General features: G+C 34.5%; 1 protein-coding gene across 2 annotated transcripts in view; it reads right to left on the minus strand.

Moving 5' to 3' along the window:
• FAR2 (fatty acyl-CoA reductase 2) overlaps nt 1-16531 on the minus strand; it is a 1505975-nt gene that overhangs the window by 466551 nt on the left and 1022893 nt on the right. For both annotated transcript variants that reach the window (XM_044088201.1, XM_044088202.1), the window contains one exon: nt 1212-1256. In XM_044088201.1, the coding sequence (XP_043944136.1) occupies nt 1212-1256 (45 nt within the window). The remainder of the gene's footprint in view (nt 1-1211; nt 1257-16531) is intronic.

Here is a 16531-nt window from a genome sequence, read left to right on the forward strand (position 1 = left end):
TTTTGATGGAGTAAAAGTTGTAATCTGAACCCTTTGCACATAACTTCATAATAGGTCATGGATAAGTGTGCAGGGTATAGAAATTATATTACTGTATAGCTAGGATGCTGTAAAGTATAAATGCAGCAGTTTACATTCTTTGCTATTCCAGAAACATCATCAAAACTTTTTTTATTAGTCTTCAGAGTGCACCAATACAAGTTCCTTAACGTTTAGTATTTTAAGATTTTACAAAGTATATTCTGATGAGAAAAACAGCAAAGTCAAACTGTGTGAGCACACTCACCCTAACAGCAGATGCATAAAATTAAGTGTGGGTATCAGTGTTGTAGCGCAGTCCTTATCCATGGGCAATAACTCTGAAGGATATCTACAATTTTGTTTAGACTTTGAGAGCTATTCAGAAATTCCTTCCAGTAGGGTTGATTTTCTGTCATTCCCAGGACATTTGTTCAATGCATAGCAAAAATGTAGACCACCCCTCTGCCATTTTTGGTTCTTTTTTGATGAAAAGGGTATTATGTAGTCTGCCTGCTTAGGGACACCCTCTCACCTCAGTCTTCAGTCTGTAAAGCCCTCAGGAACTTGCAACATGCTTTAAAGGACTCATATTTTGTGTTGGAAGTGACTTCTTAACATAGGAGGTGAGTCTGTTTTTTGTCTTTTTAAGTAATGATGGGACAATAACAGATTAGAAGATGATTTCTTTTATATTACTCACAGTAGCTGTCTCATCTTCATGCAGACTGAAATTAAAGCACGTGTCTTATCCCACTGCAGATTACTAACGATGGTACCCTTAAGACATGAAGGAGAGTGGACAGGAACCTACACTGCAAAAGTGATCTATATACTTTCATGTTTACCATTATAGAGAATATACTCAGGCAACAGTACTACATTCATTGCAGTGATATAAAAGCAAGATAATCCCTTCTGCTAAGCAAGAGAGAATCTTCTAGTGCTGAGCTCCCCTGCAGTACCATCCCTGGAAAATGTTCCCTGAAAGGTATTCGACTGAGATCATCCATGCTGCTAGCCTGAGCCTGGCCACATGAAGGTGGACCAGCAGCAATCTGTCTTCCTGGATCAGGATAGATAGTACAACATTGCGTAAAAAGGACTGTTTTTTGCTTATTTTCCAAGAACCTCCATTTACAGAGCTTAACTTTTCTGATTTGTAACAATAAAAAACAAAATTAAATACTTACAGCAATGAAAATCCCACTTGGCCCATTGAAGTTGTCAATCCAGCCCTGCAGAATGAAAAATACTTCAAGTTAGATATCACAGCAATTTTGAAAACAGTTATTTTCCTTCAGATTACTTTCAACATGTTAACTTGAGACAAATTCATATTAGGTTTAATTAAGATTATGTGGTAGTTTCTCTTCTGAGCTAATAATTAGACAGGTGCTGGATTAGCATAGGAAAGTAACTGCACGTTAGTTATGTAAATGTCAAACTGTTAAATTAACAGCTTGGAGAAAAATTAATCATTATTATTTTTTTGCCAAACTTAATTTAATGGTTTAGCAGTTGTATAACTAGTACAAAATAACTTGCCTATGTTAATCCAGCATAATTAGAGCTGGAACCGAAACTGATGTCAGAGTCACATGCCTGCCCATTCATTTTAATACATGGCTCTGTTCGTTTAGTCTTCTGCATTTAGAAGAAATCTTTAAAACTATATATTTTTTAAAAGCTGCAAAATGAACTTTTGTTTTTACACAGAAAAATGCTTACATGCATTAAGATACATTTTTGTGTGTGAAAAAAATATTTCACACCTTTAGATATGATCTTTAAGACTGGGATACATATGGAATCCTGAAAACTTATGATCAAAGGAACAAAGGGCAAAAGTGGAAGCAGTAATAAAAAATAAATATACAGCTGCTGTCAAGTACAGAGCAGAGAATAATTAGGGTAAAAGCAGATGGGGAAACATAGATAGAGTAGGAAGGGGGGTACAGATCGGGAAGGGATATGTACGGAAAATTTAAAAAAAAGTGACAGTAGTTATCACTAGGGAGAGGTTATAGCATCAGTAAATTGAGAAATGAGTGATATGAGCTATACTAATTTTGTGTGCACTTAAGCAAGATATATTTTCTATAGAACTAGGAAGCTAAAAATGAGATCAATCTACAGCTGGAGACTAATGTGAAATCTGCGTGTCAGCTACATGGAACAGTACTAACTCATATTAGAAGCAAAATGGGAAAAAACATTGACTCGAGCTTTGCAACACTATTTCAGATATTTAAGAGAAACTAAAACACAATTAAAAATATGAAATGAATGAGGGTAGATTGGAATTCTGTGGTTTTATATTTCCACACAAACAGATTTCTCCTGAGCCAAGAACAAAGTGATCTTAAATGTACAACAGCCCAAAGACGGCTCTCTATCACATACTGGAAGACTACAATTGTGTTACATGCCGACGAAATAAACTAAAATTGAAACAAAAAACAATGAATTTTGAAACTGCCAAACAAGCAAGGCTTTTTTTGAAGAAACTTCACTCCTTGTACCCCTTGACAATGTGTGATGTGCCCATATACCTCCTTTATTTATATATTAACCCAGACATCTCTTTACCTCAGAATAGTGTGAATCTTCTAAGGTACTGCAATCTCAGACTTAATGAATTTTTTATTACATCGTAGATGTAGTTACATTTTTCCCAGGATCACAGTTATAGTCTTCTGAATTTTGAAATGCACCTCTAAGGTATAACACAAGTCTCATAGGCATGGCAAATTACAGTGAAAGGTGAAATGTTTCCGCCATTACAGGGCCATGCACGCACAAATTTATCCAAGAAAGGACGCAGTAAATGTGGACAGAAACACATGACAATGTCCTGGAAAACTTAAAAGACCATCTCTGTCAGGAGATCATAAAATGATCTTCACTCTGTTAGCAGCATTCACATATGGCTTGCTAACTACTCATCAGGTGTAAACTGGATGAGTAATCAATTTGCCGAGCACAGGTTGTTTTCCAAAGGAAATCATTGCCAGTGCAGTTTCTAAACATGCACCAGCAACAATTCCTGTTTTTGTGAGACTTTTCCATGTGTGCACCAGCAACAATTCCTGTTTTTGTGAGACTTCTCCATGTGCACACCAGCAACAATTACTGTTTTTGTGAGACTTTTCCATGTAGCATCAACAATTCCTGTTTTTTAATTCCTGTTTTTTGTGAGACTTTTCCATGAGCACACCAGCAACAATTCCTGTTATTTATGAGACTTGTCCAAGTGCACACCAGCAACAATTCCTGTTTTTTTGTGAGACTTTTCCATGTGCACAACAGCAACAATTCCTGTTTTTTTGTGAGACTTTTCCATGTGCACAACAGCAACTATTCCTGTTTTTTGTGACACTTTTCCATGTGTGCACCAGCAACAATTCCTGTTTTTTTGTGAGACTTTTCCATGTAGCACCAACAATTCCTGTTTTTTATGAGACTTTTCCATATGCGCACCAGCAACAATTCCTGTATTTTGTGAGACTTTTCCATGTGTGCAGTAGAAGAATACCAACTCCCACGCAAGTACGGTAAGGTGCCAGACTCAAAAAAACAAAAGTTCAACTGCAGGGGTCTGCACACAATATAGCAACTTGTTCAAGTCCAAGTTTAATCAAACACCAAGGATTCCATCCAGATAGGAAGCACTTAAAACATTATTTCCAAACACCAAACAGGTGAAAAAGCATACTGGTTTCAGTTTATAGCCTTCATCAGTGCTAATTAAATGTGCTCCCAAAAAGCAAACATTTAAATAAAAAATACATATTGTCACAACAATTTCATTGGTTGATTACAATTGCTCATTTAAATCAGTGGGAAACAAAGCCCCTAATTTAATTATCCACATGCGTTCCTTATAATTTAAAAAGAATGCAAACCCTCCAGGTGCATATATTGCTTTTGAATTCTGTCAATAATGGTAGAAGAAAATTTGGCAGTGGGATGTTTAAGGCTATGTTTATATAGAGCATTGGTGCTTCTAGTACACTTAATATCACTTAAATGCTCAGATATTCTTAATTTGAATGGACATGATGTCTGCCCTACATAAAAAGCCCATTAATTTGCTGCCATCCAATCTCGTTTGTGTAACTGTTTGTGCCATCTTATTCCCTTTCTTATAATGACTGATCCAGCCACACATGCTATTGCCTCTCCTATAGGAGAATCTACATCTTCCTGGTAATAAATCCTTGCTCAGATATTCTTAATTTGAATGGACGTGATGTCTGCCCTACATAAAAAGCTGAACAAGTACATTTAACCATATATACCACCCCATCACTGCTACACTTACCAAAAAACAAAATATCAAATATTTTAGGACAATTAGGAGAGGTGAAGGAATCTTGTTTTGGGACAAGAGTACAAAAGCTACAATGCCCATTAGTTTGCTGCCATCCAGTCTCGTCTGTGTAACTGTTTGTGCCATCTTATTCCCTTTCTTATAATGATTGATCCAGCCATGCATGCTGTTGCCTCTCCTGTAGGAGAATCTACATCTTCCTAGTAATAAATCCTTTAACTTATCCATTTGTAATATATCCCAATGTTGATATATAATGTTCTGTAAAAAACAGTATTGTTTCCAAACTCCATGATGATCCTAATAGGTAAACCTTGTGTCTGATTTTTATCACGATATTTAAGTACTTGTTGTCTATCAACCTGTTGTACAAAAGTTATAGCTTTCTCAATGCTCCTATTTGGATAACCCTTTTTACAAAACCTTTGTGCCTTATCTTTGGCCTGTATGTCATAGTCAGCTGCAATTGAACAAATTCAACATGTTTGGGATGACTAGTGGCATCAAGAAGTGTATTCATCTGAGGATGTTTCCTATGTACAGTGGTACTCAAAGTCCAATCATCTAGCACATTCACTTCAACATCCAAAAAAAGTGATCATCTTTGGATGATAATTTACTGTAAATGCAATGCCCCACTTATTTTCATTTAAATATTCTACAAATCCATGCAGACAGATCTCATTGGAATGCCAAACAAGCCAACAGTCATCCAAATAGCGGTGCCAAATGTCCATAGCCCTAAGATAAATGTTGTGACTAGCAAAATATATCAAATGATGCTCAATGAATCCCATAAATAGGTCTGTATAAATGGGAGCAAAGGATGCCCCCATAGCAGTCCCTTTTAGTTGCAAGTAGCATGTATTATCAAAATATATTTTTAATCAACACATGCTCAGTGAGGCATAACAGGAAAGTACTAAACCCAGGATCATACGAAGAGGTACATGCGAGCCCAAAATCCAAAGCTGAAAGCCCCGCCTAATGTAGAATATTGGTATACAACACACTAACATCAAGTGTGCAAAGCAACCAGCCTTTTCCAATCTGCATTTCTGCAATTATATTCAGGAACAAGGTAGTATCTTTATTTTATGCACAGACAAGCATAAGCCATAGCAGTCCTAGTTTTGTAGTTATTTTAGCAAATAGCAATATATTGTGCAACACTGGTACTGCCACACCAGATCAGTGACTGATGTTTAGCAGTTGTCAAATAGCAGCAGGGGTAAGTCACTTTTTTACCTCAATGGGCAGTAATGCATACCTGTCACTGTCCCTGATTTCACAGACCTTCCCTGATTTTGTTCATACATGTACTTTCTCCTTTGTTAAAAGTTTGATTTGCTGGTAAATCATTCAGGATTACAAACAGTCAATCAATCCAGACATCTCAGTTTTATACCTATTGTTCAAAAATATGTGCTGATGCAAAAGGTGTTATTCTGCTAACTTTTTAAGTGCATTAGCATAATATTTAAAATGTAGTCCTGATTCTGAGCCTTTATTCTATTATTTTTGGGATTGCACTGAATTCTTAAGCAAATGAATTGAGAGAGTTATACTATCTGGTGTTATGCTTGTATTTATAAAATTCCCTCAAAGAGAAAACTATCCCGGTTGATCAGAAGTATCAGCTCTTCTTAAAATGCAAAGTTTGCACCAAGATCAGTCACTCTGAGCTGCTGATCTCTCTAGTGCTTACCTTGCTCATGTTCATTATCAGCTTCATCCCAACAGGGTCATATCACAGCCCTGTTCAGGTTAAATAGCATAATCAGGAAGTTAATACATTTTTTCTTCCTCATTTTTCCCCAACCTGCAGCACCTTTTGTGGGGCCCCTACACAGTCGAGGATGATTAAGGGGGGCTCCCTGCAGTCACGGGTACAGCAAGTGGAGAAAATGTCCAACAGCAGGATTCAACTAAGCCACGGGCACCGTCAGTGGTAAAATATTTAATAGAATTCTGATGCCTGTTACTTGACAAAACACTGTTACTACAACCAGAAATATCTTTGAATTTTAAAGGAGGCATAAATAAGAGTTTAAGTATACAAGAATGCTGTACTAACTTTTGTTGGTTTGACAGACATGTAACAAAATATCAGGATAAGATAACTTGCTGTGGTTGGGGCACCCAGGGAACAGGGGGCCCCCAGCGACCACAGGGTTCACTGGTGCCTAAAGCCAGCTATGGACTTTTCCATGTGTGGACCAGCAATAATTCCTGTTTTTTGTTAGACATTTGCATGTGCGCAGCAGCAAAAATTCCTGTTTTTGTGAGACTTTTCCATGTGCGCACCAGCAACAATTCCTGTTTTATGTGAGACTTTCCCATTTGTGCACCAGCAACAATTTCTGTTTTTATGAGACTTTTCTATTTTTGTTTTCGTGACTATGGAATTAGTACATACAAGTCTGAGGATGTGAAGGGGGCTTACCCTCTTCACATGGGGAGGTACAGGAGGGCTTGCCTCATCAGCAAAAAGTGTTTACATTTTTAATTTTGTTTTCATTTGATTTCCTGACCATTTATGCTCTTCAAGTTGTTTTTTTACCGAGTTGTAAATCTTTGAGTCATAGTGGAACCCTCAAACAAAACTCTCCACCATTATATTTTATATTGAGTTTCTAAGGCGGAAACATTAGCTTGTTATCTTACTCTTAGCTGAGATAACATGACTATCAGGGATAAGAGGGCACAGAATAGTGAATAATATTTGAAAGGATTAATATGCAAAATAGACCTGGAGCTTTGTAGAACAGCTCTAAAGGGAAAACATCTACCACGAAGAATAAATGTTACAAAAGGAAATCTCTGTAGGTGGGCATCTATAAAAATAAGAAATATGGGATTGAAAGCAGGGTCTACAAAATTCTTCTTCAGAAATAAAAAAATCTTAAAGCACTTATCAGCCGGTGCTTTATTCACTCAGCACCAAATATGTTAACAGAGATAGGATCAGTTCTGAAATATATAGTTTGCAGGCTACATAAGGCTGAGCTGCAAAATGAATTGCTGAGCTGCAAAATGAATTTCTGAGCAACAAAATCAGTCCAACTCAGAAAATGGAAAAGATTATGCAGAAGCACAGTATGTAATAAGTTACTGAACAGTAGTACGCTGAAAAGCAGAATATAAAATCCTGAAATGTTAAAACTTTTCAATGCTGAACTCATATTGTCTAGTAATAGTATATATGTACTACACTTGGACACTGTGCCATTGCACATTCATGTAACAAACAGTACCACTCCCCTGTCAGTGAAACTTGGAATCAAAAGCTAACATGTGTCGTGTGTGTGTGTGTGTGTGTGTGTGTGTGTGGGGGGGGGGGGGGGCAAGTTTTGCTCTCTACATATGCAGCAGAACAGACATTTTGATTTTGACATTTCAACATTGTACATTCAGTGTTACGACATTCAGTATATATTCCTTTTCATTAAATTGACAGGAATCCAAAGAAGCATTAGAAGGATTCATCATCACTGATGTATCCCACAACATGAAACCTAAATGCATTAGATTTGCCTCAGTTTTTATCCTGTAGTTCAGACAGCACACAAATTATTAATTTCATAGAGATTCAGCACACAATTATTCATTTCACATAGATTCAGCACACAAATTATTCATTTCATACAGATTCTTCACCTTCTCACCAGCTAAGACCAGTTATTTTCAGCCTTCTATCCTGTCAAGATGCTAGTATTGAAATCTGCCAGATCTCATCTTTCCATTCAACGCGTAGGTAAACGTGATTTTGTTTTCTTTGATTTTTATTAAACAAGATTATGGCTTTTCATCTGAAGGGCATTTAAAAGGAAAGAATTATGGCCCAAATCAATTTTCTTAAAGGCAACCATATCCCAAAACGGAAACAAGCCAACTTTCATCATGTTTGTAGTACTAAAGTCCCTGCATAACTCAATGCGGTTATCAATATTTTCTAATTCACTACACCCCCAAACGGTATGCAGAGTGGCACACACACTGTATGATTTTTTCACAGTCAAAGGTTTTGCCTTCCTGTTGTAATTTTATTGGAAAAATAGCGCATTTTATGAAAGTATTTTAGTTTCTTACTTTTAAACAGTTTTTTTGCACTGACATGCTTTGACTTTTTGTGCCATTTTCAGTGGTCATCTCTAACACAGCATTTTAAAATACATTTGAATACAAGGCTTAAAAGAATAGCTTCTGCATTTCTTTTATTCAGACTCAGAATTGTAGCGCCAAGCCATATTTTGTAGCACAGGTGAAAAAAGTTTGACATCTGTGACAGGTAAAGCACAAAACAGAATGACTGCAGCTAGTTCCCGACTCGGGCAAGAATCAGTGATCTGCCTAATTAGTTAGACTTCCTAAGATTGTAATAGCCTGAGATGTAGTTACTTCACCCAACTCACATGACAACACAGATGATGTCACAAATACTAGAAGGAAATAATGCAAGAATTAACAAAACAAAAAATGCATATATATACATTAAAAAATAAAGACGACCGATTTATAGGGAGTCGATGAAAGGTGGACATCAGTGAAAGCACAACTAAAATTATATTTTAGTTTGCATGTGGAACTATTGGGATTGTATGAAAGGGAAGAAAAGGTGCTGTGTGATGAGAAAGAAACTGAACATCTAGTTGGAGCTCTCTTTTAAATCTATAAAAATGTGAATGTTTAGCTCTCGTTTCCAGCGAAGACAAAAGTTTTCCTTCAAACAGAAACAAAGGTATTTAACATAAGTCTCGTTCTGGAAGATGCATTTCACCAATTGTAACAAAGAAACTTTATTGCAGAAACAAATTATGGACTGGAAACCTTTAAGTATAAAAGAACTCAACAATGAATCTTGTCAAATATTTCCAGGAGTTAGCTCTAACCAAATGCCAACTTCTGTTGCATAAAAAAGTACTTTTCCTTTTCTCTAGCATTGGAAGTACTGCATACAAATATGTTCTAAATGTGTTCTAATTTAGGAATTATTCTATTTGCTTAATGCCTCAAATTGCTTCTGTTTGGCTTTATATAAAAAAATTTTGATTTATTTCCAGTGTGCTTCTCATCATCTGTTGCATCATGTGATCATGGATGGGAAGCTATATCCAAACGTATGAGCATAAAAAAGCTTAACCAGGTTTGGTGACTACTTCTAGCTACAAGAGTTAAAGTCTTTAACCTAGGTATTGAAATTTGTGTGATAAATAATAAATGATCAGCCTCACATTTAGATTCACAGACTGACCTCGATCTACATTTCTGAGCCTGAACATAAGCAAGTGTGACAAGCTTACCTTTCAGCAACAAAACTCCATCTAGATGCCAATTTTTTTTTTTATGATTCACATTTGTTTTACTTTCCTTTAATCTAACCCAAAGTATGCTACATCAAAATGAAAAAAATATATATTTTCATACTGCTCTCTAGGTCTTTTGTTTACGTTTGATGTTGCAGTCTGTCTACATAGCATTTTTTGTAACTCGTGTGTTACTTTTTACTGTTATTTGAGGCAGCACTGCTTCATTGTCTTTGGTTGAGGTACCTCAGTGCATAGAAGGCTGGTTACATTAAAGACATTAATTCAGCTCCAGGATGAATAAAACTTTACTAGACTATAACACAATCCAGATCTACCTTAGCATAAGCTATTAGTCACGTGTCAAATTTCTCACAAGTTAGCTAGAAACATTGGCAGTACATTTCTAACTTTAAAAAGCTACTAAATCAGGCACTATTTTAACACCAACTTTCAAATTTTCCTTTAAATACTATATCAGTGATGGCCACTAATAAAAGCAAAGGAAGCAAAATCTCTGAGAAAGACAAATGTGCTCTTCTAAAAGAAATCTCAGTACTGTCACTGCAATCTGCAGGAGAGGAAGAGTCACAATAAAGAGTCCTGTTTTCACAGTTCATTCTATGTCTGTAGAAAGTAACATCAGGCAAGATAAATGCTTGATTTTAATTGCATCGGCAACAATCACAATTAACACATGTACATAACAAGTAACAAATAGATACAAAATCGCATCATATAAATGTGATATAAAACAGCAACAATAACTATTTACAAAGTCATCTAAAGCAGATATTATTAACATAATGTCAACATTATTAAAAACAGCAACATTAAGAGTGTTAAAATAGAAGTGCTGTCAGTCAACATCCTATACTTAGAGCACTAGTAGTTAGCAGCTTAGCATTTTTCCAGTGAGAGCCTAAAATGTTTTCATTAATGTTGAAAGAACAAGAATACAATTCTTTCCATCTAGGTTAAATTGGCTGAATTCATCAGACTGCAATGTTATCCAATTCTGTAAATTAGGCTGGTAGTGTACTCCAAAAACACTTCCAGCTTGGTCACTTGCATGGTCCAGAAAGTCTGAACACAGGGGCAAGTACAGAATTTATGACAATTGTCTGCATTTGGGCAGCAGCAGCTTTTACAACAACCCTGACTGGCATAGCCCACTGTTGTGCTTTTTGCCAGGGGTTTGTACCTGTTGAATACATTTTAAACTCACAGGCATGCAATATAGGAAAGGAAGGCAAAAATTCCAAATTATGATCCAATACAGAGTAACAAAATAGCTCAGATTGATTGATAATATTTTGATTGTAGTCTTAACTTCTGGTCTAAGTAACTTTGAATATAAAAATGTAGCTTTAATGGCTAAAGAATGGGCAAGACCAGATGGACAATAATAAGTTAAAAAAAATGTTGGAAATACTTCCAGAGATCTGATGGTCAAGGCCATACACTTTGCACAGATGGATTAATGTCACAGTGGTATACCCAGCACATAATCACTGAGCATTGAAATACTTTTACAAATTCAATCAAATTCAATCAAGTCAATGTACTAGACAATCATATCTTGATGATGTGATTCCCCCATATAGGCATGTCTGCCAGGCCTAGATAACGTATGTAAACAATCTTACACAAAACAGTTAAAATCTTTTTGTGTAAGAGTTAGATAGTGTCATGATGATAGTGCAGTAGTTAATTACTTCCCATACAAGTGCCAAAGGTGAGGAGAGGCCTAATAGTGAAACATCAAGCCTAGCACACAATGAAGTGGGTGGACTCAAACAAGTTTTAAAAAAACTTCTGCAAAGAAAATGTCATTGCATGCTTCTTTTAGGTTTGGAAAAAGTAAACCTCCAGAAGCAGCCAGTGAAGATAAAATCTTAGAGCTAAGTTTACACTGACTTGAGCTTCATATGAAGCTAAACATTATTTTTTCTGTCTTGGATAGCCAAGCAGCAGAATTATGAACTAGTATAAATAAATAAATAGTAGAGGTAAAGACAAAACACAATCTGATAGCAACAACCCTGTCAATTAATGAAAAAAGGGAATTTTATTCCAGGAATGTATAGACACAAGCAACTCTGACCATAACTTAGCAAGACTAGTAGAAATGGCTGAGGTGATGGAGGACTGTATTGTTATACTTCGAGTATCCTGATTTAGTAGAGGACCACTTACAGGGAAATGCAGGACTCTCACTTTTAAAATTAGTGGCATCAGATTTTACGGGAAAAGAATCAATCTTGGCTGAATTCATCTTAAGATTAAATTAAATACACTCTCTAATAAAGGAAAATCCATTCCTGGGACTCTAGACAGAGTCAGACAATTATCAAGAAACACTGATTTCTTAAATCCCTTATAATCCAACTTCCAACCTGTAATATTAGAATGTTGCAGAAGTCTGTCTCGTTAATAGGTCTAAAATGATCAGAATAGAGAAGAGTGGTGGGGAGGCATCCTTGACTATTGCCTTTTTAAGTTTCAAAAAGTTTGGAAAGGGTAGATCCAGTCAATATCCTTGCAACAGGCATCACTCTCTCCAAAATCTTTTTATTGAATTTTTATAGAACGAGAAAATTATTTACTATCTCAAAGAGAACTAATCATACATTGTCAACAACACAAACAATAGTCTAAAAATACATAACTAGCCAACAAAACAAACTATTTACATGAGTGCCTAAATTGACTTGATCAAAAGAGAAAAGTCTTCAAAATATAAGATAAGTTCATATAGTCTATCAGTCACTTCTCTCCAATATTACCACCACTTTTCACCAGGAATTGTAATATGAAGCGATCTTTTCTGTTCATCTGCTGATAGTTGTTAATTCCATCCAAGATACAGACGCAATTCAATGCTTCTGAAGTCTTTAAAATTTGGAGATGTTTCATTATTCCAGTTAGATGCGATTCTGTTGTGTATGACAGCTAGAAGGATCCAAAGAAGTGAACATTTTCACTAGGAACACATTGTGGAATGGGTGCGTTGACAGAATTATAGATTTAGGCAGCTGAATGTTATCGTTAAAAACTGTTTGTAAAAATTGATTTAACTTATCCCAAAATGTTTTAAGCAACTGACACACAAAGCATGTGTTGCCAGTCTGCCTTAATTTTTTCTTTACATCTCCAGCATCCAATTTCTTGTTTAAACATTAATTCCAGTCTGCGTGGTGTCAGAAAAGAGTTTGGATGCTGGGTATTTTTTTTTGTTTTGTTCATGGTCAACTGCAATGTAGAGTACACCTGTTTTGAAGAGTTTTTTTTGGTGTCAGAAAAGACCTATGAAAAAATTTCCATGCAAATAATTTCCATTGGATTGACAGGGAAATACATTTAAGAGAAGCAAGTATTAATCTTTTCACATTATCATCAGGAGCTTATTTGTTAATTACTTCATAGTAATCCCCAAATTTTTCTTTATAATATATTTTACTGATTTTGATTATTTATACATTTTTGATAAATAACCTTTTCCTTGGACAGTATGATTTGTTGAGAAAATGAGATATTCATCAAATTTAGGGACATTTTATCTAATAGTTGGACTCTAACTCTAATCTATTCATAACATATTGCCTTAAATGCTGTATTACTAGCCACATGTTACTGTCCAGATTGAATTCATTTTTAATTTTCCCATTGTTAGAAGTTTACCAGTACGTAACAGTCAATGCCCGAAGACTAGCTCCTTTTCTTTAAGAATTTTGATTGTGGCCATGTTAAAAGTTTTCATATAATTATGGGTATAAGCAATGGGAGATAACAAAAATATTCAAGCCTTGATATCGGTATTCTTGTTTAGGTAAGTATTGTATAATTTTAATTTAGAACTATATTTCTTTTTATCAAAGGCTGTATATTCTCTAACCATCCTGTGAAAACTATTGGATACCAATTTTGTGCATCGCAGTGACACTGACTGACTTGATTTTAACCACATGCTTTTGTGTATTTGCTTCCATCTAGCTGAATAAGAGGTGCTCAAACACAAGAATAATGTCTTTATAATAGATGGTGTCCAGCTTCCCAATCATTCAGGTGATGATTCTGGGTTTACTATCATACCATAAAAAGTTAAGCATTAATCTGTTAAACTGATTTATATATTTTAGGAGGGGAAATAAAGAATGCTTGTAGAAAATATAATAGCTTCAGGAAAATAATAATTTTAATTATGTATAATCTGAGAAGAATTTGCTCCATTTCTGTATGAGACTTTTATATGGTTTAAAATATTGTTATAATTAGTAGTTAATGTCTCATTTGTAGTTTTCATTAATATAACCCTCAAGTATTTGGTTTTATCATCAGGAACAAGACATTGAGAAAATTATTTACATTCCTTTTGTCAGAGTTCATTAGCAACAATTTTGTTTTGTTTTCATTAAATATGAGACCAGAAAGAGACTGAAAGTATTCAATTGATTTAAATAACGCAGATAGTGAATTAACATTGTCATTTAGGGTTAGCAATGTCATCAGTAAAGAGTTGCATCTTCATTTCTAGTTTATTCCCAACCAGTATATATTTAATGTATGAATTCACTCTAATATAATGTGCAAAGGGCTCTATTAGAAAAGCAAACAAAAAAGGAGATAAAGGGCATCCTTGCTTTGTACCCTGAGTAATTGATATTGAAGTAGAAAAACATGACACAATCTTGACATAAGCTAAAGATTTCTCATAAAATAATGTTATTAACTGAGTAAAGTTATGCGAGGAAACCATATTTTCTAGTGCTAGGATTAGATAATTCCAATTAATTGAATTAAAAGCGTTGTTTATGTCTAGGCTCACTAGGTTCATATTTCTGTTAGATTTATATAGTCAAACAAAGAAATTTTAATTTTACCATAAGTGTTCCTGTCCTTTATGAAGCCTGTTTGATCTTCACCTGTTAATAAAGGAATCAACTGCTTAATTTTATATGCATGAATTGCCATAAACAGTTTGTAATCAACATTCAACGGTGATATAGGTCTAGAAGAAGAACATTTTAGCATTTTTTTCAGATTTCAAAAAAGGGAATAGTATCATACACTTCCAAGAAGGAGGTATATCTATGCCTTCCTTTACTAAACTGAACACCCTTGACAATAAAAGTATAGCTTCCTTAGTCATAACTTTAAACACTTCTGGAGTAATATTATCTACACCAGGTGCTTTGTTAAGGTTTAGCCTATTAATTTGGCATTTGATTTCAGTCACTGCTATTTGCTTATCAATTAACTTGATATGCTGATCATGTAATTTAATTTTTATATTTTTCTTAAGAAATTAACTTATTATAGTTAGCAGTTTTAGTTCTGCACTCTGTGAGTTAATATTAAGATAATATATTCTTAAAGCTTTCAATATTCCCTCTAAATCTGATACTTTCTTCTTGGTGCCCGGTATACATACTTCCTTTATCTGATTTTATTTTATTATTTTTTTTAGTTCCATTTGTTATTCTCCTCTGATTTCTAGAATTCATTGAATAAGATGCAAGCTTAATTTTCTCTAGTTCAATCATAGTTTTGTGATGTAAAATTGCTAAATATTTTTATTCTTTTCTTCCAGTTCATTAGTTAAGTGCTTCACCTCTTTTTAAATGTAAGTTTTAATTTATCAATGTTTGCTTGCAGATCCACCAAATCTTTATTCCATTGCTTTCTCTTATTATTGAACCATACAGTATTGATACAGATAGAGTCCCATATATATATATATATATATATATATATATATATATATATATATATATATATGTGTGTGTGTGTGTGTGTGTGTGTGTGTGTGTGTGTGTGTGTGTGTGATGTATCTTTAGTGAGATTTATTTCAAGAAAGAATTGTATTTCTTTGACATAAAATTCCTTAAAATCTTTTAAATTAGTTATTTAAGATGGGATTCTAGTGACAGATATATTTCGTCTTGTATGCACTTCTAGGTCAAATGTAAGTGCGTTATGATCTGACAAGGGACATGAAATTACCTTGACTTTGTCTAGCTTTGTAATTAATTCTCTTGATAGGTATAATTTATCAGCTCTTGAATAAGAACCATGCCAATGTTAATCAAATGTGTAAAATAATGAGTCTGAGTCAGCATATTCATTTATCTACTAGATTAAACAAGTCAATAAATTATGTGAATGCCTTTGATGATGCAGTTTTCCTAAGTGTGTTTATAGTGTTAGTGTCACTATCATTCATTATGCAGTTAAAATCTCCAGCTAGTATTATATTTACTTTAGAGTATTGTATGATGTTTTCTATCTGTTGCTTAACAACCTTGACTCCTAACCCAGGGATCCAGTATAGATTCACTAATGTATATATTATTCTCCCACTTATCTCTACAGTTACCAAACAAAGCATTTCTGATCTATCTTGATAAGTATTTATAACTTTAGGCATTATAATTGAGTTATTCCATAAAATCATTACTCCTCGTCTTTTGTTTATGAAGTATATATATATATATATATATATATATATATATATATATATATATATATATATATATATATACACATATATGCATAACCAAAGAGAAGGGAAAACATATATAAAAACTAGAGGAAATGGCCTGGTCATTTGTGAATGACAATATATCCAAAGTATATAGGCACCCAAAAGTGAAGAAAAGAGAAATAAAACATTAAACATTGAGTTAAAAAGACATCCATGCACTCTATGGGGAAAAAAGAACCCTTACACTTGAATCGACAAGCCATCCAAGTGCACCCTCTAAAACACCTATCCATCTCATCCCCAAATCAGACCAGCTAATAACTTTACTTTTAACAGAAAGCAGCCACTTATTATTATGAACCATTTATCTAATTAAAGTACAAA

The sequence above is a fragment of the Protopterus annectens genome, chromosome 11.part0 (genome assembly GCF_019279795.1).
Source record: "Protopterus annectens isolate FY-2018-M chromosome 11.part0, PAN1.0, whole genome shotgun sequence".
Classification (NCBI taxonomy): Eukaryota; Metazoa; Chordata; order Ceratodontiformes; family Protopteridae; genus Protopterus; species Protopterus annectens.